Source organism: Pteropus medius, unplaced genomic scaffold (genome assembly GCF_902729225.1).
Source record: "Pteropus medius unplaced genomic scaffold, Ma_sr-lr_union100, whole genome shotgun sequence".
Taxonomy (NCBI): Eukaryota; Metazoa; Chordata; class Mammalia; order Chiroptera; family Pteropodidae; genus Pteropus; species Pteropus medius.
This window is the reverse complement of record NW_024344378.1, coordinates 1,528,997-1,551,308: the sequence shown is the minus strand read 5'-3', so window position 1 is coordinate 1,551,308 and position 22,312 is coordinate 1,528,997. Positions and strand designations below refer to the sequence as shown.

Below are 22,312 nucleotides of genomic sequence, written 5' to 3'. Positions count from 1 at the left end.
CCGCCCCCTCGTCCGCCCCTCGTCCGCCCCTCGTCCGCCCCTCGTCCGCCCCTCGTCCGCCCCTCGTCCGCCCCTTGTCCGCCTCGCCCCGCCCCCGCGTGCGCCCCGGCCCCGCCGTCAGCCGGCTCTCGAGGCCCCGCCCACCCCGTGCGTAGGTCGGTGCGCGGCCCGGAGCCCCGCCCCGTTCCTCGCCAGCCTATTGGAGAGGGCGTCGCCGCGCACGCCGACCAATGGGATGGCGGCCCTGCGCCTCGCCCCCGCGCGGGGCCTCGGGATAAGCGGCAGCAGTTGCCCGCCCTACGCCGGTCACACGCCATGTGGCGCTGCAATTTGTCTGTCCCTGTCGCGCTGCGGCGGCTGAGCTGTCGGTGAGACGCGGGCGGGAGCGTGGAAGGAAGGAAGGAGGGGAAGAGGAGAAGGGGGTGACGGCGGGCCGCGGGCCGGGCGGGCGGGGCGGCGGGCTTCAGGGTCGCTCAGGGCCGCAGGCGCCGCTCCACAGCTCTGTGGGCCGGGGGCCCCCGCACCCCGAGGCCCCTCCCAAGAGCCGGGAGGCCAGCCTGAGGACCCTTTCAGGGTCTGGGTGGCGGGTCCTCTTGGCCCCCCTCGAGCGCCTCCGCACTCCAGCTCCCACATCCCCAAGGGAGGGCCGCCCCGTTAACCGGGCCGCGGTGACCAGCCGGGAGGTCCGGAGCAGCAGGACCCGGCCATGCGCCCCTCTCCTCAGAGACCTCAGGCGGGCCCAGAGTAGGTGGGCCCACCCACTGTGAGCGGGTCGTCAGGGCTTTGGAAGTGAAGCAGGTGGTTATGTGGATTTTAATACGCGTGATAAAAGTAACTGGCAGGTTATGGGTCCCATTAAGTGGCTCGTTTTTAGCTGTGGGCGGAGAGTCCTTAAGAAACCCGAGGCTTCCACACCACGTGGTAAACTTACGCAGCTAAGTTTATAATAAAATTGTAGCTTCCAGGATTTGAGCTTTTTTAAAAATAGCTATTTGTAGAAAAAGATTACATTTCGTTTTCAACAGTGGGTGAGTTTGAAAAATGTAAAATTTTACTTATTACCAAAAGCTCAGTTGTGTCGTTTAATGCTAATTCACAAAACTTGTTTAATTTATGGTGCCCTCAGCCCAGGTGAGGAAATACTGGAGAGCGTGTTGTTGGGGTGTCCTGGGGGTGTGTTTAGCGCTGTTCATCAGGGCAGCCACAGCGTACCCGCGGAAGCAGCCCCAGGTTTTCATAGACTTGCAGTGTAAGCATTCACTTTTCGCGGTAGTGTTCTTGATGATAAATAACTTCTTAAAATATCCACCATTTCTAGAATTTGCCAACTCAGTAAGGAAAATGTTGGTTGATAGCAGTCTCCACAGTTATACTTCTTGAGTTAGTGGGTTTTTTTCCTTTTCCGCTCCTGTCTTCTTTAAAGGAAATGTTTCTGTGAGGTATGTTAATATAAACAATCCTATAAAACATAATACTGCTGAGAGAAATTTTTTTAAAAAAATAAGCTGTGTCACCATGACTCAGTGTAAGATTAACTCCTAAGTCACCGTCCCTCTTAGATGTAATCTCTCACTTGGTTTACAGAAACGATCTCCTTGCTTTTCTATGGTATGTTCCTACAAGGCAGCGTTACCTGTTTAAAGTAACACCGTGTCCGTCCTCTGATTCGGGGTTTTTGGTTCAGCGTTGTGACCCAGACCTTTGTTACGTGGAGTTGCAGCTGGTTTGTTCTTATTGCTAGTTTATCGATGGAAGAGTCCACGATTTACCCATTCTCAGTTCTCTGTTGGTAGACATCTGGGTTGGTGGAGTTTGGGGCTCTAAGGAATGGTGCCCACACTTGACCATGTGTGCTGTTACACCAGGCATCTACAGGTGTACCCCGCTACCCAGAAGCAGGTGGGTTCCTGCGAAACCTTTGCTTAAGCCAAAATGGCCTAAAGCAAAGAAGCAGTTACCATTAAATTATACGGAAAATTTAGATGTTCCCAAACCTCAAAAATAACCTACCAAAACATACCAAATAACACAACACCTAAAGTAACATAACATTCAGTAAAAGCAGGAACGCGCAAAACAAGCGTATCCGCACAACACGTGCTGACACGCGCGCAGCTGGGCTCGGGGGGATGCGAGATGCAGAGCGTGGTTCGCGGGGTGCAGCTTGGCGGGGCCTCTGCCATGGCTCATGCAAAACACCAAACACTGCTTCCGGTTTTAGCCTTTTTTCATTAAAGCAAAAATCCCCTTGGGATTTCTTTCGGGTAGTGAAATGGGTGCCAACGTAGGTCTAAAAGCGAAGTGACAGAAGGTGACCTTGAGAAACGGGATGCCTGCACATCAGGCGCGTGAGCTGCCCAGTAATGCCCAGTGCTGTCCCAGAGCCACTGTCCCGGCTTGCACACCCAGGAGGCCTGTGAGGGTTCTGGTAGCGCCACAGCCCGCCCGTGCCCCATTTGGTAGGTGCGTGCTAGCACTCACTGCGTTGTAGTTTGGGTTCCCTGAGATACCGTGATGGACGGAGCTATTTTGTCACAGCGGGGTTTTTTAATACAGTTAAGGGAAATTGGTGTCATAATCGTATTATAGTTACAAACCTGTACAAATAAAAGGTTTTTAACAGTTAATTATTAGTTGACATAAAGCTTTAGCTGAATTGAAATAAAAGACCATTAAAATGGAAAGAACTGTACTAGAAATTAGTTTCCTGGATTGTGTTTGGAAGATACAAGGTTTAATTTTTCTTGGAATTAGCTTTATCACGTGACAGTATTTTCATCATGTCGCTGAATTATCTGTGCCAGTTTTCCAGCGACCCACCTAACCTTGATGGCTTTCTGTGCATGTAGCAGTGCCGACCTCAGAGCATGGAGGTGGGGGAGCACCACGGCCTGCGAGAGGGCGCTGCAGTACCACGTCGGGGAGAAGATGCACGGGTACACTGTGAGCCAGGTGAGCCAGGGCCTGGGGGCGGGGCCGGGCCTGGCTGGGCGGGGCTCCCACCTGACTCCTTCCAGCTGCAGAGAGCGGCAGGCTTCCTCCTCCTCCACAGCAGGTACTCCCTCGAATGGGGTTTAGAAGGGTCAGACTCATTACCATTTTGCCTCCAGAGTCTGAGTGTTCACACTGAGTGTGATACGTAATGACCTCAAGTGCCCACCGGGTCAGGCTTTACCGTCGAACACACGTGCTGTGAGCTTGTGCCATTGGGGTTTCAGAATTGTGGAAAAGAGATGGTGATCCTGTACTTACTTGGGTTTATGTTAAAATGGATTTCGTTTGCTCCTTGTGCTTAAACTTTCACTTTGTTTCTCCTTTAATAAGGTAATTGAGAGTATACTTCACATAATTGGCTGGCTGGCGGCTTCCCGCTGTGCAGGCCACCCAACAGAGGCCAGCAGCTCTCAGCCCAGAGGCCCCAGCTGTAATGCAGGGCATCTGGGGGCCTGCGGAGGGAGGGGCGGGGTGCAGGGTAGCCGCTGGGGGCCATGAAGGAAGGTTGCCGCCTGTCTCCAGGCCACGGGGGCAGGGCCAAGGACAGGTGCCCTGGTGGGGTCCGGGAAGGCCTCACGGGGGTCACGTTTGTAGTGCCATGATGGTGACGAGGGCCTTCGTCAGGGGAGCCAACTCTTCCCTTTAGGTGCCTAGCTTTGTTTTCCAGTTTTATTGGGAAATGAGTGACATAAAGCCATGCGTAAGTTTAAGGCGCACAGCATGATGGTTTGATTTACATACAGTGAAATGATTAAGAGGTTTAGCGAACATCTGTCTTCCAGTGTTTTTCACGTTCTGTGGAAACGTATGATAAACCAGGATCTTTCTGGTTTGAGAAACGGTGCCGTGAAAGCTGAGATGTGGCAGACCTGTCGCCGTGTTTGCGGTCTCAGCCGCGGTGCTCATCTCTTACGAAGCACAGTGAGCTCGGAGAGAGATGATGTACTAGCCGTAAGTGACACAGGCCTTAGAAAGCCACTTCAGGCGTGTCATTGTGTCAGGGCCCCCAGAGCGGGTCAGGACACCCCAGTTCTAGGCTCTGCCCTACCAGTAGCATTACTGTGTCAGTGCAGCAGACAGGTGACTTCCACAGCCTCTGTAAAGTGGGGTGGTGGCAGTGTGCTTGACCCAGGGACGCGTGCTGTGACCGGGGGTCAGGGGGCGGCTGCGTCTTCAGTTCCCAGGACTGCAGACCCAGCAGAGTCTGACTCCGGGAGGACCGCCCTTGGGGCCGGGGCCGGTGCCTTCCTTTTTATTGTCCCCTCCAGGGCGCCCCCACTAGGAACAAGTCATGGGCAGGTGAGGCCAAACTAGCCCCCGAGTGTCCTAGCCGCCCGGGCTAAGGCCCGTCGCAGCATTAGCCTCCCGTGAGCGTCCTGACACCCGGGCGGCCTGGCGTGACTGGCGTGTGAATCCTGACTGGCTCTCGGCCAAGCCTCCGCGTTTCCATCGGTACGTGGGGGCGAGAACTGTTTGGCAAATGCCTGGCGATGTTCTAGAAAGGAAGGGCGCGCCGCATCGCCAGCCCGGCTCCCTGTCCACATCCTCCTCTGAGGTCTAGGTGTCACGCCGGCGTCCCCGTGCGGTCCTCGGTAAGGCACGTGATCTAACGTAACCACTGAGTGCCCCTCCTTGTAGTTTAGCTGCTCGTATTCGTGTTGATTAGGTAACATCCGTCCCTGAACTGTTCCTGACCGCCGTGAAGCTCGACCACGACGGCACAGGAGCGAGGCACCTGCACCTGGCCCGAGAAGACTCTAACAACCTGTTCAGGTGCGTGGGCATCCCGAGAGCCCCTCGGAGCCCGTGCCCAGGGGCCCGCTGCAGTTTAGAGCGGGGGTGATGACAGCGCCCACTAGTGTAAGGACAATGTTAGGCGAGTTTACATCCTCAGCTACGAACAGTGACCAGTGACATTCGAGGTCAGTGATTGCACACATCACAGTCAGACATTTCCGCGAGAGGCCACGAGGCTAAAATGACGCGTGCTGGTACCTGAGCGAGCTCGGAAGCCAAGCCGTGGAGGCGTGAGCGTCACCTGGCGCCGTCTCTCCCGGCCATAGTGTGCAGTTCCGCACCACGCCCACGGACAGCACTGGGGTCCCCCACGTCCTGGAGCACACGGTCCTGTGCGGCTCGCAGAAGTACCCGTGCCGAGATCCATTCTTCAAGATGTTGAACCGGTCTCTGTCCACCTTCATGAACGCCTTCACTGGTAGGCGCGCGTCCAGTCCCGGGGCACGTTGGGGTTTTTCCGGGATGGGGTGTCGCCGGTCCCCCGTGGGTGAGCACGGAGTCGCATGCTGGGCACAGAGGCGTGGGGACTGGGGCCTTGAAGCCAATCAGGATGGCAGCGCTGGAGCCGGGGTCGTGGGGTGGGCACCGCAGGTGGCCTCTAGCGTCCTGTCCTGGGGGGTGGACAGGAACAGGCTGTGGCGGGGCGTGGGTGGGGGAAGCAGGGCAGCTGCTGCGCTGAGGGCAGGTGCCGAGTGCTGCAGGCCCTGCAGAGGGGACAGAGGATGTGGCCTCCCGCAGATGGCCGTCTCTTGGCCTGAGGTCACTGCCAGGCCCGCCCCGCCCCGTCGGACGAAGCTGGGGCCAGAGCTGGGGAGGGGCATAGCCCCTGCGTGCTGACAGCAGCAGTCCCGCCAGCTGGAGAGTCGTGGCGGGCCATCCCCGTGGGGGCCGCCGTCTGAGAGCCTCCCTTTCGTTTGCTCCCAGCTAGCGATTACACCATGTACCCGTTCTCCACTCAAAACCCCAGGGACTTCCAGAACCTGCTGTCCGTGTACTTGGACGCAGCCTTCTTTCCTTGCCTGCGGGAACTAGACTTCTGGTAGGTGACGGCTGGGCCTGGTGTGGACTCGCTGCCAGAGGCACTGCCACTGCGATTTCCTGTCCTCTCTCAGGCAGGAGGGGTGGCGGCTGGAACACGAGGACCCTACCGACCCCCAGACAGCCTTGGTCTTCAAAGGGGTCGTCTTCAACGAGATGAAGGGAGCCTTCGTGAGTGTTTTCCTTTTTGCATCGTGTGAAAATGATCTCAGTCTGAATCTGAAATGCTGGAGCATGAGTAGCCTTGGATGACAGCTGACGCTCTGGTCTGGGCTCGTTAAATGAGCCAAGCGGGGCAGCGCCATGAGCGAGCACCCCAGGGCTGCAGAGGCCAGGCTCCCGGGCGCCCTCGAACCCGCTTTTCTAGACGAGCGGTTATAACTGGTCTGGGGACCCCTACTTGTGACCTGCAGCAGGTCTGCAAGAGAGGGACTGTTTCCATGATGACACTGAGGCACAGTCTCCCCACCTCCCCCCGCGTGAACAGCAGAGCCCCCCACGGCTGCCGTGCGGTGCGAGGTCTCAGTGTGTCAGCACAGACTCAAACAGGATGTGCGCCACCTTCGCAGAAGCCAGACGTGAGCGAGGTTCCCAAAATGTGTAAAACTGTAGGCATGAGCGAGGTTCCCAAAATGTGTAAAACTGTTCTCAGTACTTTTTTATTATGAAAACTATGTTTCAAAAAATACTTAACATGTAACAATGGGTTAGCGAATGAATTTAACTATTTTTACAATGTCGCAGTTAACTTCTAATACTGAGCAATTATACACGCACACCCCCATATGACCAAGAAACCCACGCCATCGAAAGCTCTTTGGGGACCTCACTAACGTTTAGGAGGACAGAGGGTCTGAGACCAGACGAGGCTGTCCTGGGCCTTGTCCTCACGGTCCCCTGCTGCAGCCGGAGGCTCGTTCTTACCTCTGATGCTCGGTTTGGGCGTCATTTCTTCTGAGCACCTTTTTGAAACTGAACTTGGGGTGACAGCGTTCCCTTGGACACCTGGGACCCCACCTCCCACACCCCTCCTGCGGTGCTGGTCACCAGTGTGCACGGTGAGGGGTGTCCCTCCTGTTCCGGGAGCCGGTCCCAGGGTCCCACGCGTAGGTGGCGGCAGATCGAGCGCTTGGTCACGCAGCGTCTGCGTGGACGTTGTGTGCCGTGAGGACGGCTCCCTTGCGAGGTGGCGTGGGAGCGCGCTCCCAGAGGGGGCGCGTCATGTCACCATGTGTGCCTCTTTGGTTCAAAGGCGGACAGCGAGAGGGTCTTCTCACAGCACCTTCAGAACCAGCTGCTCCCCGACCACACGTACGCAGCCGTGTCGGGTGGCGCCCCCCTGTGCATCCCGGACCTCACGTGGGAGCAGCTCAGGCAGTTCCACGCGAAGCATTACCACCCCAGCAATGCCAGGTGAGCTTCCGCCAGGTGAGCTTCCGCCTGCTTGCCGGGGCTCAGTGACAAGCTGGCGCGTGTGCATTTTCCTGTGTTCCACGACGTGCTGCTGACATTGGGCAGTGTGTGTGTGCACTCAGGGAGGGCTCTTCCAGGTCGTCTGTCCCAGCCGCCTGCGTGCTCGGTCTGAAGGCCCGTGGCGACCTCTCACACTCCGCGTGGTGCAACGCCGCCCCCCAGGGCTTCCCGCAGGCCAGCGACAGGCTGCTGGAAAGTCCCAGGAGTGCTCCACCAGTGCGACTCTTCAGCCCCTTTCACGTAGGGTAGGGCAGGGCAGGGCCTCCCTGTCCCACCCTGTTTCATTGAAATTGACGGAAGCGGGCGCTGCCTCTGTCTGCCCCACTGGGGCGTCCGGGTGCCCCTCTGGCACTGGCGGACGTGGTCCTGTGCTTCCGAGAGCTGGGCTGGGCTCCCCAGGCCCTGTCACTTGCAGAGCTGATGCCTGCCTGCACCCCTGCTGGGTCCTATCGAATGCTTCTGACCTGCCCCCACCGTGGGGTGCTGCAGCTGGTGTGTGGCCCCACAGTGACAACGCCACCGTAACTGCAGAGTGCTTCTCCCGCAGACCCCAGCATCAGGGTTTGGTGACCGGCGCCCTGTGAACACCGAGCCCTCGCCGCCTGTCCCTGGTTCTCACACTCACCCACCACTGCTGCCTGAGCGGGCCTCGGCAGGGCCAGCGCAGCGTCAGACCTCTGTGACGCCTCCTGCGTGTCTCAGCCATGCGACGCGTTTCCCTGTCCACGGGTTGGGGGTCCTCCCAAGTGCGGCTCCAGTGGGGAGGGCAGTCTGCTGCTTTCTCTTGGCCGTCCGATTTTGGGGGACGTGGTGGCCGTCGTTCCTCCAGTGATGATGGAGGCTTTTTTTTTAGCCTTGTTTGGTTTTATTTTTAACACTTGTGTCTTACACACATGCTTTTATATAAGTCTGCGTTTGAGGTTGTGGCATCAGACAGAATGTTTTAACTTACGTGTTAGGCTTACACCGTCTCGCCATGGCCGAGGGGCCCGCAAGCTCAGCCCGTCTCTGCGGGCTGCGAGGCTTCGTTCAGTAAGGTCCGTTTTGGTCCCTGCCCGTGGTCCAGACTCACCCTCCAGAGAGCTGCAGCTGGTCCTGTCCCACGGCGTCTGCGACTGGAGGGCAGGCGTGACAGACCAGTGTCTGCACGGGCGCCAGGGTGCTACGGCTTAGCGCCCTCTAAACCTCTGAGCGGGGCTTTCAGAAGTCGTTCCGATAGAGTTCGCACAGTGTTAACATGAGAGTAAAGCGCTCACCACCGCCATCGTAGTCTCCCCAGCTGAATAAACTGCATTTGCCCATCTCCGGTGGCTGTTGGTACTGTGGCTAAGGTCACAGTGCGCTAACGTACAGCTTCCCTGGCGTTTGTAACACCTTGACAGGGACATTTAGAACAGAGAGCAGCTGTTGCCAAGTGTATGTTAATTACCCCGTCCCGCGTCGGGCTCCAGCCAGCTATGGTCGTGTAGGAAGAGGAGCTGTGAGGGCTCCTAGGCCAAGGAAGCGGAAGAGAGTGTGTTCCTGCCTGAAGCTCGCCTCCTGCGGGACGGGCCGTTGTCAGCTGCTGCTGGAGACACGCCCGCTTCCTGCAGACGGCCATCTGTGCCCGTTCCTGGTCTTCAAAACTAGAACAGACTGCTGTATTCTCTCAAAATTTTAGGTTCTTCACCTACGGCAATTTTCCGTTGGAAGAGCATCTGAAACAAATTCATGAAGAGGCGCTGAGTAAATTTCAGAAAATTGAGCCAAACACTGCGGTGCCGCCTCAGCAGCGCTGGGAGAAGCCGGTGAGTGCCGGTCCTGAGGGCCGTGCTGAGGTGCCCGCCTCACACATGGGGAAGGGACGCCAGCCTGCCGGTGGCAGGACTGGAAAGTGCCGCTGTGGCCTTTGCCGTGCACATCAGAGCTCAAGCCTGGCGGTGGTTATTTGTTTGGAAAGGAAGCTAATTCAGTGAAAAGCATCTCTTGGACCATTTTGTTTGTTTTATTTTTCCCATCACCCTCCGCCTTCCCCTTTGGCAACTATCAGCTTGTTCTCTGTACCGAACTGTTTGGTTTCGTTTATTCATCTCTGTTGTTTTTTTAGATTCCACATCTAAGCCAGATCGTATAGTAGTTGTCATTGTCTGACTTATTTCTCTGGGAACATTAACCTCCAGATCTACCCATGTTGTCGCAAATGGCAAGATTTCATTCCTTTTTATGGCCGAGTAATAGTCCATTGTCTATAGGTACCACAGCTTCTTTGTCCAGTTGTCTGTCGATGGACACTTAAGTTGCTTCCAGATCTTGGCTATTGTAAATAATATTGCAGTGAACATAAGGATGCATAAATTGGTGTCTTGAAATTCTTCGGATGGATACCCAGAAGTAGAATTGCTGAGTGATAAGGTAGTTCTACTTTTAGTTTTTTGAAAAACCTCCAGACTGTTTTCCATAGCGGCGGCGCCAGTTTGCGATCCCACCAACAGACCCCACCTTCTCTCCACGTCCTCGCCGGCACTTGCTGTTTTTGATGTATCGATGGTGGCCATTCTGACAGGTGTGAGGTGATATCTCTGTGATTCCCTGATGATTAGTGACCTTGAGCCTCGTTTTACATGTCTGTTGGTCATCTGTATGTACTCTTTGGAAAAATCTGTTTAGGTCTTTTGCCATTTATTTATGTATCTATTTATTTGTTTATTTTATTTATTTATTTATTTGTTTGTTTGTTTATTTATTTATTTTGCTGTTAGATTGTATGAGTTTCTTATTTATTTTGGGTTTTAACCCCTTATCTGTTTGTCATTTGTGAATCTCTTCTCCCATTCAGTAGGTTTTTCATTTTGTCATGGTTTCCTTTGCTGTGCAAAACCTTTTTGGTTTGATGCAGTCTCATTTGTTTCTTTTTTCTTCTGTTCCCCTGGCCCAAGGGGACACATCCAAAAAGACATTGCGAAGACCGATGTCAAAGAGTTTACTGCCTAGGTTTTCTCCTGGGAGTTTTACGGTTTCCTGTCCTACATTTAAGTCTTTGATCCGTTCTGAGTTTATATTTGTATATAGTGTAAGAAAGCGGTCTTGTGTTTTTTTGCATGTTTCTGTCCAGTTTTCCCAACACCAGTCACTGAAGAGACTGTCCTTACCCAATTGGATGTTCTTGCCTCCTTTGTCATAGATTCATAGACATTGTCTGTACGAGACGTGGGTTTATTTCTGGGCTCTCTGTTCTGTTGATCGATGTGTCTGTTTTTATGCCAGGGCCATGCTGTTTTGACAACTCTAGCCTTGCAGCATAGTTTGATATTGGGGAGCCTGATACCTCTGACTCTGTTCTTCTTCCAGATTGCTTTTGCTGTTCCGGGTCTTTTGTGGTTCCATGTAAATTTTATGATTATTTGTTTCAGTTCTGTGAAAAATGCCATTGGTGTTTCGACAGGGATTGCACGGAACCTGTAGCTCGCTCTTGGTATTATAGCCATTTTAACAATGTCTCTGCTTCCGTTTGTTCATATCTCCTTCACTTCCTTTTCTCAGTGTCTTATAGTTTCCTGAGTGCGAGTCTTTCACTTCTCTAGTTAAGTTTGTTTCTTAGTATTTGCTCCTTCGGGCACAAGTGTAAATGGGGTTGTTGTCTTGATTTCTCCTGGTCATTCGTTGGCGGTGTGTAGGGTGCACCCAAGTTCTGTGTATTGACTATGTCCTGACACTTGACTGAGGTCAGTTTTCAGTTCTAGTATTTCGGGGGGGGGTCTTTCGTGGGTTGTTTCTCGCACCCCGACCACCGCTCTGACCTGAACCTGCTCACGCCCACTGCGTGCTGCTCCCCCACGCGCCGCAGAGGGAATGCGAGATCAGCTGTGCACCGGACGCGCTGGCCGCCGGGTCCCCCAGACAGACGACGGTCAGCGTCAGCTTCCTCCTACCAGAGTGAGTGTCACACGAGAGCAGGCAGGTGGGTGGGGTCCGGTGGGCGCTCTGGTCGGAGCTGGGGTGCGTGGGTGGGGTTCAGGGCTCTAGGAGTTTTATCATCCGGGGTGGTTTTGGAGGAAGTCGTGTTGGGTCGCTGTCCGGAGGAGAAGTACATTGCTCGTTCACAGGCTCCAAATGGCAGCGGGTACCGTTTGGGGTCACGGGCAGCCCTGACTGTGAGGCCCTGACCCCTGAGGGAAGAATGTCATCAGGCCGTCGGCCCTCGGCGGCGGCATGCCTCACCGGATGCCCCCTCCGTGCGAGTCTCCTGTCTGCTGGGCAGACTCAAAGTCACATGGCACCCCTCCCACCACAGCCCTTGCCGTGCCCTAAACTGACTTGCGGTTGGCAACACCCCAGTGTGTCCGCACTGCAGTCAGGGGCACAGGCACGCTCTTGCCCACGTGCCTGCCAAAGTCGGGGTGAAGTGCACGCATTTCTGGGAGAACCTCGCTCCTTCGGGAGCGCGTGTCAGTGCAGCAGTGATTTTCGCGACCTCTCTCCCCTCCCCCGGCCCCTAAACGAAGCATCACCGACACGTCGGAAGCCTTCACCTTGAACCTGCTGTCGTCACTCTTGGTCAGCGGGCCCAGCGCCCCGTTCTACAAGGCCTTGATCGAGTCTGGACTAGGCTCGGATTTCTCTCCTGACGTCGGGTGAGTGTGTCATCCGATCGCACCAGCAGGTCACCGCTGGGCGCGGTTTTGACATTCGGCAGTGTCCGGACACATTTCTGGCTGTCACGGGACGGGGTACTGGCATCTGGGGGCCCTTCCCACGCCAGCACAGAGCTGTGCAGTAGAGTGTGGCTTCCGCACAGGCTACTCGGGTCCCCTGCAGGGCGTGGGGTGGGGGAGGGGGATTTAGAAAACGAATGAGAAGGCTCTTCCAAGATCTGCCGAGCATGCGGGTGCCTGTTTGAAAAGCCAGGTCATCAGATGGTCTTTGAAATCTCAAGATTCTGTGAAAGTGCACCCCCTCCACCCCCGTTCACTTCACTGCAGCTCTAGAGTTCGCGTAGGGTGATGTCCAGGCAGGTTATAGGGCGTGGTGCCCGCTCGCGCTGTGTCTGAGCAGCGGGCATCCGAAGACGCCGCGCTCACGGCCTCGTGGCGGGTGGTCGTCCTCAGCCCCGTCCTGTGGCGTGTCTGACCTTCACCTGAAGCGCTCGGTGAGCGCGTGGCGGGAGCCGGCCGGCTCCACAGGTGACCTTCTGTGTCCCAGGTACAACGGCCACACCAGGGACGCCTACTTCAGCGTGGGTCTGCAGGGCGTCGCCGAGACTGACGTGCCCAGGGTCCGGGACATCATCGACAAGACGCTGGACGACGTCATCGCGTGCGTGTGGCTCTGCGCGTCCCCCAGCCTCCCCGCGGTGCCCTCTGCGATGAGCATGTGCCGTGGCGTGTAGTGGCGCAGGACGGTCCCTGCCGCCTTGTCGCCGGGGCACCGCAGTCCTCGTTGCTAAGCAGCGCGGCTCCCGCGTCCCCCGCCCACGGGGAGGGGAGCGCGCAGGACGCTGGCGCGCAGGTGTCTGTGCAGACGCGCTTCGTCCCCGCCGGGGCGGGCGTCCTGGTCCTTGGAGGAGCTCAGAGGAGCTCGCAGCCGGTGCTAGTCATCAAGCCCCCTGACCCCTGAGGCCCTGGCCCTGCAGCTTCCTGCGCATCGTCGGATGTCCTGACTGAGATGTTGAGCATCTCTCGTGTGCTCACTGGCCTGGCCACTGTGTATCTTGGGAGAAACGTATAGTCACATTTTCAATCGGCTTTTTAATTGGATTACGTGGCTTTTTTCTTGTAGGGTTATAAAAGTTATTTAAACGTTCTAGATCTAAGGCCCTCAATAGATATCTGATTTGTGAATATTTTCTCTCACGTGGCTTGTTTTTTCACTTTCTTGATTATGTCTTTTGAAGAACAAAAGATTTTACTTTTGATGTTCTTAAATTTACCTGTTTTTTTTCCCTTTGTTCCTTGTGCTTTTGGTAGCGCTTACAACCATTGCCTAACACAAGGTTACAAAGTTTTACTATTTTTTATCTGAGGATTTTGTGGTCCCTTTTATTAAATTTATTGGCGTGACGTTGGTTAATAACATTATGTACATTGCATCATGTGCTCACCACCCAGTCTAGCCTCCTCCACCCCGGATTTGACCCCCTTGACCCTTATCTGCCGCCTGCCCCCTTCCCCTCCGGCCACCACCGCACTACATCTGAGTTCGTGTGTTGCTTTTTGTTTTCTTGCCCACGTGTGAATGACGTCATGTGGTTCTCGTCCTCTCCCTGAATCAGCACGGTTATCTCAAGGTCCATCCACGGTGTTGCAAGTGGCAGGGTTTCACCTTTCCTATGGCTGAGTAATATCCCGTTGTACACATGTGCCACCCCTTTATCCAGTCTTTCATCGAGGGACACGTCCTGGCCGCCGTGAGTCATGCTGCAGCGAATGTCAGAGTGCATGTATGTTTATGGACAAATGCGTTCACATTTTTTGGATAGATCCCCAGAAGAGAGATTTCTGGTTCGTGTTGTAATTCTATTCTTAATTTTTCGAGGACCCTCCACACTTTTCCACAGTGGCTGCACCAGCTTACACGGTTCCTAGCAGCAGTGTGTGACGGTTCCCTTTTCCCCACGTCCTTGCCAACAGTTGCTGTGTCTTGTCTTTGTGATGCTGGCCACTCTGACAGGTGTGAGGTGGTATCTCGTGGTTTTGATTTGTGTTTCCCTGGTGAGTAGTGATATTGAGCATCTTTTCATATGTTTGTTGGCCATCCATATGTCTCCTTAGAAGTGTCTGTCCAGGTTCTCTGCCCATTTTTTAATTGGAGCGTTTGTTTGTTGTTGAGAGGGCTATCAGCCCCTTGTATTGGAGGTGTCGTTCGCAAGCACCGTCTCCCATTCGGGTGGCCGCCTCTTTGCCTTGTTGGGAGTTTCTTTGGCTGTGCAGAAGCTTTTTAGTTTGATGATAATCCTGTTTATTTTTGCTTTTACTTCCCTTGCCTTCGAGGTCAAATTCATAAAATCCTTTGTAAAACCAAGGTCCATAAGTTGGTGCCTCTGTTTTCTTCTGTGTGTTTCGTCATTTCCGGTCTCACATTTAGGTCTTCGATCCATTTTGAGTTAGTTTTGGCGTATGATAGACAGCCGTCTGATTTCTTATGTGGCTCTTCGGTTTTCCCAGCACCTTAACGAAGAGCCTTTTCTTCATTGTATTTTTTGGAACCTTTGTCAAAAGTCAGTTGCCCACATGCATGGGGTTTTTTTCCTGGGCTCCCGTTCCTGTCTCATTGGTCCATGTGTCTGTTTTTCTGCCAATACCATGCTGTTTTTATGATTGTAGCTTTGTAGTACAGAAAAACCTTTATTTCCTTCAACATCTCTGTTCTCAATATTTTTTTAGGGAAGGATTTGAAGATGATCAAATCGAAGCTTTACTTCATAAAATCGAAATACAAATGAAGCATCAGTCTGTCAGCTTTGGACTCGCCCTGACGTCTGTGTGTAACTTCTCACCCACCTCACTGCTTTCTGTTGTTACTTTCGTAATTAGTGGTTTCTCGAAAACATAGATGATAATTCATAGCACCTTTCATTTGAATCTTGAAAGTTATGTTATTTTGTATCTGATATAAATTTACTTTTAATTTTGTTTAGACCAGTTGGCTTTTTGATAGCTTGTGTTGTGTAAAACAGATTTATGCAGAACACTTTAAGTGGGTGGGATATATAATAACTGTTGTTCTGTGGGTAATTACAATTTAAACTTGAGCTTTTTTATTAGGAAAAATAGGTTTAAATGAGTTCAATTTTTCTGCTAATTGAAGGATGATTTAATTTTTGTTACAGTCACCTGGCATTTTTAAGTCTAGACATGGAGATCTTAGTAAAATGCAATGACTTTGATGTTTATCGCTAACGGAGCCTTGCCGTGCGATGTGCTTTACGGATTTAAATTCTGTCGCAGTACATCGCGTCCTGCTGGAACCATGACGGGGACCCTGTAGAGCTGCTGAAGCTGGGGGGGCAGGTGGCACAGTTCAGGCGCCGGCTTGAGGAGAATCCAGAGTTTCTGCAAGAAAAAGTGAAACAATATTTTAAGGTAAGAAAATTGGAGAATTTAGGTCTGCACCTTTGAAGTTGAATTTCATAATAATGAAAAGAGTATTAGGAATATAATTTACATTATCTAAGTCAATTCTGTTAATGAATAGGTGACACAACTTCTTAATTAAAAATGTAAATGCTCATATTAACGTAAAACTTCAATTTTCTAGATCAGATGGGAGTCAGTTTTTTATGTGTGACTCTGTGTGTTACCGAACATCTACATATATTTTTGTCCTAGTTAACAGAATACGAAAACCAGTCACCTGCATATTCTGGTTTCGCGAAGGACCTTTTTGTCATGCCCTTGTTTGCATAAGTTTCTGGGCATTTGTACTTGGCGTGTGTGCCCTTGTCGAAGCCGTTAGTGGGCGAGAACTTCTTAGAAGACCTGGCCATGGCCGAGTGGGCGGGGGTGGGGGGCATGTGTCATACTCGGTGCCCTTGTTTTGGACGTGGGTGTGATTCAGTCATTCACCTGCCATCTAAGTTATTTTGCATAAAGTTTTTGTTGTACTAATTCTCCCTCTCCTCTGTATTCCACATGAGCATTTTGTGAGTGTTTTTAGTTGTTGAAATATATTAGGAAAGCAATTAAGTCACCTAATGTTTGTCATTACATTAAGTCGACATCTGTTCTGCGTAGTTACTGCGCAGCAGGCGGTACACATGAATGCCATGTGGCTCATGTGCTTTCTGCTACACCGCCTTCACGGCGCCCTCTGTTGTCACCACTGAGCACGTCGGAAGGGGGCGCTCAGCGCCGGGGGCAGTAGCGGAGGCCGGTTCAGTGTGTCGGCTTTCGCAGAGGTTTATTGTGACGTGGGCTTTTTGTCACTGTGCTGGTTGCAGAACAATCAGCATAAACTGACTCTGTCGATGAGACCCGATGACCAGTACTCCGCGAAGCAGATGCGGCTGGAGACAGAGAAGCTGAGGCAGAAGGTCAGCTCACTGTCCTCGGAGGACAGGCGGCAGGTCTATGAGAAAGGTGAGTGCGTCCCCGCCCGGTGGCCCGCCTGTCCGCCTACCTGTCTCTGCCCCCAGACGTCTGCTGGGCCGTCGCGTGAGAGCCAGTGCACGGGCCTGGCTGACAGGCTCTGCGTGCACGTGTGTGCGCGTGTGCGTGCGCGTGCGATCGCGGTGTGTCTGATGCTGGTCTCCAGCATGCAGCACAGGGGACGTCCCGCACGGGAAGCCTAGTTAACATCTGTCACCATAGTCACCAGTCTTTTCTGTCACTGAGGACTTTTAGGGTTTACTCTCTGTGACTTTCGAGTGCGCAGCACAGCGCCATCACCTGGTGGTGGCGAGTCTGCATTTTCTGCCTCCGGCCCGGGGTCTGCTCCGAGGGCTTGGCTTCCTGTTTGTTTCTGAGTTCAGGATCCACACGCAAGTGAGGGCACGTGGTGCCAGTTCTTCCCAAACTTCCCTCACTTAGCACGATGCCCTCTAGATCGATCCGTGTTGTCACAAATGGAAGAATTTCGATTTTTTTAATGAATGATTGATGTTCCATCGTGTAATGTACTACATTTTCTTTAACAATTTTTTGATTTTTAAAATTCGTTTTTCAGTCATAGTTGACATACAGTATTAGTTTCGGGTGCACAGCGCAGTGGCTAGATGTCTGCGGCCCTTGCAGAGTGACCCCCGCTAAGTCTGGTCCCCCTGCACCGCACCCCGCTGTCACTGTGTCGTACGTCACGCGCCGTGGCCGTCTTCGTAACCGGCCATTTGTACATCTCACTCCTCCCCCTTCTTGTCTCAGCTCCCAGACCCACTTCTCATTTGCCGGCCATCAGACGTCCTCTATATCCATGGGTTTATTTCTGGGTTTTCTTGTTCATTTATTTTGTTTTTTTACATTCCACGTATAAGTGAAATCATGGCAAGTATCTTTCTCTGACTTACATTACTTAGCTCAATACTGTCTTGGTCCATCCATGTTGTCACCAGTGGCAAGATCTCATGCTCTTTATGGCCGAGTGACACTCCACTGTGTGTACGCCCCGCCGTCTGTGGACAGGCCCGTAGGGGCTTCCGTGTCTGGGCTGCTGTGAGCAGCGCTGCAGTGGACACAGGGGTGTGTATGTCTTTTCAAACTAATGTTTTGGTTTTCGTCAGGTACATTCCCAGAAGTAGAATTGCTGGGTCATACTGTAGTTCAATTTCTAATTTTCTGAGGAACCTCCACACCGTTTTCCATAGTTTCTGCACCGATGTGCAATCCTTCCAGCAATGCACAAGGGCTCCCTTCTCTCCATGGCCTTGACAGCGCTTGCTGTTCTTTGATTTAGTGATGATGGCCATTCTGACAGGTGTGAGGTCATATCTCACTGTGGTTTAATTTGCATGTCCCTGCTGATCAGTGACTTTGAGCATCATTTTATGTGTCTGTTGGCCATCTGTATTTCCTCTTTAGAGAAATGCCTATCCCATGCCTGTTTTTTAATCGGATTGTTTGTTTTTCTGGTGGTGGCGTATGAGTTCTTCATTCGTTTTGGATGTTAACCCCTTATCGGATATATCATGGGCGATTATCTTCTCCCATTCAGCAGATTGTCTTTTCGTTTTGGTGATACCTTCCTTCGCAGTAAAAACAGACAAAACCTTGGTTAGACGTGGTCCCATTTGATGATTCTTTTGTTTCGCTTGCCTAAGGAGACATATTCAAAAAACATTAAGAGCGATGTCAAAGAGTCACTGCCTATGTCTTCTGTGCTTTGCTTTGGGGTCTTTTTAAGGACTTTCTCCATCTTTTAGTGTGTGTGTGTGTGTGTGTGTGTGTGTGTGTGTGTAGTGTGCTGAAAGTGGTCCAGTTTTATTCACTTGCATGTATCTGTCCAGTTTTCCCAACACCACTTACTGAAGAGAGTGTCTTTACCCCGTCGTATATTCTTGTGTCCTTCATCGTAGATTAATTGACCATGTAGATGAGAGTTTATTTCTGGGCTCTGTGTTCTGCTCCATTGATCTGTGTATCTGTTTTTATGCCAGAGCTGTGCTGTTTTGATTACTACGGCCTTGTAGTATAGTTTGATGTCAAGGAATATGATACCTCTAATTCTATTCTTTCTCAAAATCGCTTTGGCTGTTCTGGTCTTTTGTGGTTCCATATAAATTTTATGATTATTTCTTCTAGTTCTGTGAACAATGTCATTGGTGTTTTGATAGGGATTGCATGAATCTGTAGATCACTCCGGGTATTACGGACATTTTACTGATGTTCCTCCTTCCTGCCCACGAGCACGGTACACACTTCCCCCTTCAGTTTCTCTCTTCAGTGTCTTTATAGTTTTCTGAGCACAGGTCTTTCACCTCCTCGGTTAAATTTATTCTTAGGTAATATTTTTGATGCACCTATAAAATGGAATTATTCTTAATTTTTACTTCAGATAATTACTGGTGTATAAAAATGCAATCAATTTCTGGATTTTAATTTTGTATCCCGCTTCTTTACTGAAGTCATTTTTCCTAAGAGCTTTTTTGTGGAATCTTTAGGGTTCTCTGTGTATAGAATCATGTCTTCTGCAACTCATGACAGTTTTACTTATTCCTTTCCTATTTTGATGCGCTTTATTTCTTGTCTGATTGCTGTGGCGAGGACTGCCCTTACTTTGTTGAATGAAAGTGGTGAAAATGAACATCTTTGTCCCGTTGCTGATCTTAAAGAGAAATCTTTCAATTTTCATCTTTGAGTATGATGTTAGCTGTAGGCTTGTCATAGTATGGCCTTTGTTATTTTGAGCTCTGTTCCTTCCATCCCCATTTTGCTGAGAGTTTTTATCATACGTGGACATCGAATTTGGTCGAGTGCTTCTGCTGCATGTGTTGTCGTGATCAGGATGTTTATCCTGCATTTTGTTTGTGTGGTGTATCACGTGACGTGCTTTGAAGATATTGAATTAGCGTTGCATCCCGGGAATAAATCCCACTTGGTCATGGGGTATGATCTTTTTAATGCATTGCTGAATTCAGTTTGCTAATATTTTGTTGAGGATTTTTGCATCTACGTTCATCAGGGATATTGGCCTACAATTTTTGTTTTTCTTTTTTCTTTTTTTTTTTTTCCTTTCCTTTTTTTGGTAGTGTCTTTGGTTTCAGAATCAGGGTAATACTGGCCTCATAAAGTGAGATTGGGAGGCTTCCCTTCACTTCAGTGTTTTGGAGTAGTTTGACGATAGGCATTAGTTCTTACTGGAAAGTTCGGTAAAATTCACCTGTGAGCCATCTGGTCCAGGATTTTAGTGTGTGGGGAGTTTTTGATGACTGATTTGATTTCATTAGTAGTAATCGGTCTGTTCAGATTTTCTGTTTCTTCCTGATTCAGCCTTGGAAGATTATCTGTTTCTAAGAATCTATCCATTCTTTCCAGGTTGTCTAATTTATTGCCACATAACAGTCGATAGTATTTCCCGATATTCTTTCGTATTTCTGTGGTGTCGGTTGTCACTTCTCTTTCATTTTTTATTTTTATTTATTTGGGCCTGTTCTTTTTCTTGATGATTCTGGCTAAGGTTTATCAATTTTATTCATCTTTTCAAAGAACCATTTCTTGGTTTTAATAATGATTTCTATTGTTTTTTTAGACTTTTTCTTGAAATTTCTACTCTGATCTTTCTTTTCTTTCTTTTCACTTTGGGCTTTCTTTTCTCTTTCTCTAGTCCCTTTAGGTTTAGGGTTAGATGGAGGTTTTTCTGTATCCTGAGGCAGGCCTGCATTGCCGAATTTCCCCCTTATAACTGCTTTGGCTGTGTTCCATATTTGGGGATCGCTGTGTTTTCATTTGCATTTGTCTCAAGGTGCCTTTTGGTGTCTTCCTTGGTCTCGTTATTTACCCATTCACTGTTCCTCCGTGTGTTTGTGTGTTTTTCAGTTTTCTTCTTATGACCGATTTCTAGTTTCAGACCATTGCGATCAGAGAAGATGCCTGAGAAGATTTCAGTCGTCTGGAATTTATCGAGACTTGTTTTGTGGCCTGATGTGGTCTGTCCTTGAAAATATCCTATGTGCACTTGAAAAGAATGGGTATTCTGCTGCTTTTGTGTGACATGTCCTAAATACATCAACTTAGTCAGTCTGACATCAACAGCGTCATTTAAGGCCACTGTTTCCCTGTGGATGTTCACTGATGTCAGTGGGCTGTTACAGCCCCCTGCCAGGACTCTTACTGTTGCTGGCCCTTTATGTCCCTCAGGATTTGCTGTGCATCTGGGTGCTCCTGTGCGGGGTGCGTAGGTGTTTAACAAGAGCTGTCCCCGCTTGTCGGGGCGATGCCTCTCGCGTGGTGACACGCCTCTCTCACTGCAGGCTTCGTCTTGAAGTCTGGTCTGTCCGCTGAAGTATCGCTCCTGCACCAGCTTTCTTCTCATTTCCGTCTGTATAAAATCCCTTGTTCCATCTCTTTTCTCTGATTGACAGCGAATCTCTGGTAGGCAGCGTATGTCTGGGTGTCGCTTTTTATTTTTATCCCTCATCAGCCACCTATGTCTTAGTTGGAGCATTTGGTCCCGTTCCAATTAAAGGGGTGACTGCTGTGTTCGCAGTAACTGCCGTTTCCCCGTCTCTGACCGCGTCCGTCGCGCTGCTTTCTGGTCCCCGCTCTCATCCGTCGCCGCGTGTGGGGGACTGTGCAGCGCTGTTCGGCTGGCTGGCTCTCCGGCCCCTGTAGCTGTTTGCGTGGGCATCGCCACGTGCTCCCTGGCCCCCTGCCGTGTTTGCAGCAGGCTTTTAAATGGGTACTTTAATTTCCCACACATCGTAAAATCGCTACGGTTTGGCTCACCCCCTCTGCGTTTGTTTCTGTCATTATTTTTTACTTCTTGCATGTTTGTGTGTCTTTTAATTTATTGCTTTAATTACACGTGATCTTCCTACTTTTTCTTCTCTGGCAGACTCTTTATCTCTCGTTTGCTTCTCAGCGATAGCCTGGCTGGGTACAGTCACCTTGGTCGCAGGTCCTTGCTCTTCATCACTGGATACTTCGTGCCGGTCGCTCAGGCCTGCGGAGTTTCTGCAGAGGAATCAGCTGACAGTCTTAGGGGAGTGCCCCTGCGGGTAACTAACTGCCCTTCTCTTGCTTGGAAGGTTCCCTCTTTGTCTTTGACCTTGGGCATTCTAATGACGTGTTCTGCTGAGGGCTTCTTGTTCATCTCGTGGGGGGCTCTGTGCTCCCTGGGCTGTGTGTCTGTTTCCTCCACCGGGTGAGGGAAGTTTTCTGTCATTATTTCTTGAAACAGGTTTTCAGTTCCTCGCTCGCTCTCTTCTCCTTCTGGTGTCCCCACGATGTGAATGTTGTTATGCTTGATGTCGCCCCAGAGGCCCCTTAATCTAGCCTCATTTTTTAATCCGTCTCTCTTTTGCTGAAGAACACTCGCCAGCGGCGCTTACAGCTGTGGCGTCTGCCCGGAGAACAGTCATGGACCGAAGTCCTAGCCTTTGCCCCAGAGTTCGCTTGCATGAAATGGCTCGCTCTCACCCTCATTCGCACGTCGCTCCGGTACATCCAGGCTTTGGAAACACATGGCGTCATTCTATTTATAGCATTCTGTTTTTAGCTGTCAAATCCCTAGAAAACCGGACCTTAGGGCTTTGCAGGATCCCTGCGCTTGATGAGAAACGGACGCTAGCAGCAGAGGGCACTTCATTTTCCTAAACGGGAAGAAAGCGTTTTTCTCGCTGCCGTTCTGATCGGGCGTTTCCGCCGCCTTGTCCGCTAGATCACTCTTACCCCTGCGCTTCGCCGGATCAGTCGACTCCCTCTAAAGTATTCTTCACTGCAGTGATTTCACTCACTTCTCACTGACCCCTTTTTATGTTTTCTGTCTCCGTTTTGACGTTTCCCGTCTCTTTGTTGAAGTTCACACTGAGTTCATCTGCTCTGCCCCTAAATTCGTCGAGCATCCTCATCACCGGTGCTTTGAGCTCTGCATCTGGTAGGTCGGC

At 51.2% G+C, this 22,312-nt stretch overlaps 1 protein-coding gene across 6 annotated transcripts in view; it reads left to right on the top strand.

Moving 5' to 3' along the window:
• The first annotated feature begins 238 nt into the window (after positions 1–238).
• PITRM1 (pitrilysin metallopeptidase 1) overlaps positions 239–22,312 on the top strand; it is a 39,440-nt gene continuing 17,366 nt past the window's right edge. For 4 of the 6 annotated variants that reach the window (XM_039870975.1, XM_039870979.1, XM_039870980.1 and 1 more), the window contains exons 1-13: positions 2,853–2,952; positions 4,661–4,767; positions 5,058–5,209; positions 5,716–5,830; positions 5,904–6,000; positions 7,082–7,242; positions 8,963–9,089; positions 11,126–11,214; positions 11,784–11,912; positions 12,481–12,594; positions 14,661–14,757; positions 15,225–15,359; positions 16,217–16,355. In XM_039870975.1, the coding sequence (XP_039726909.1) occupies positions 2,929–2,952; positions 4,661–4,767; positions 5,058–5,209; positions 5,716–5,830; positions 5,904–6,000; positions 7,082–7,242; positions 8,963–9,089; positions 11,126–11,214; positions 11,784–11,912; positions 12,481–12,594; positions 14,661–14,757; positions 15,225–15,359; positions 16,217–16,355 (1,486 nt within the window). In that variant the 5' untranslated portion in view covers positions 2,853–2,928. Of the gene's footprint in view, positions 369–2,849; positions 2,953–4,660; positions 4,768–5,057; positions 5,210–5,715; positions 5,831–5,903; positions 6,001–7,081; positions 7,243–8,962; positions 9,090–11,125; positions 11,215–11,783; positions 11,913–12,480; positions 12,595–14,660; positions 14,758–15,224; positions 15,360–16,216; positions 16,356–22,312 lie in introns of those variants that run through there. The other 2 variants (XM_039870976.1, XM_039870977.1) reach the window with 2 other exon arrangements.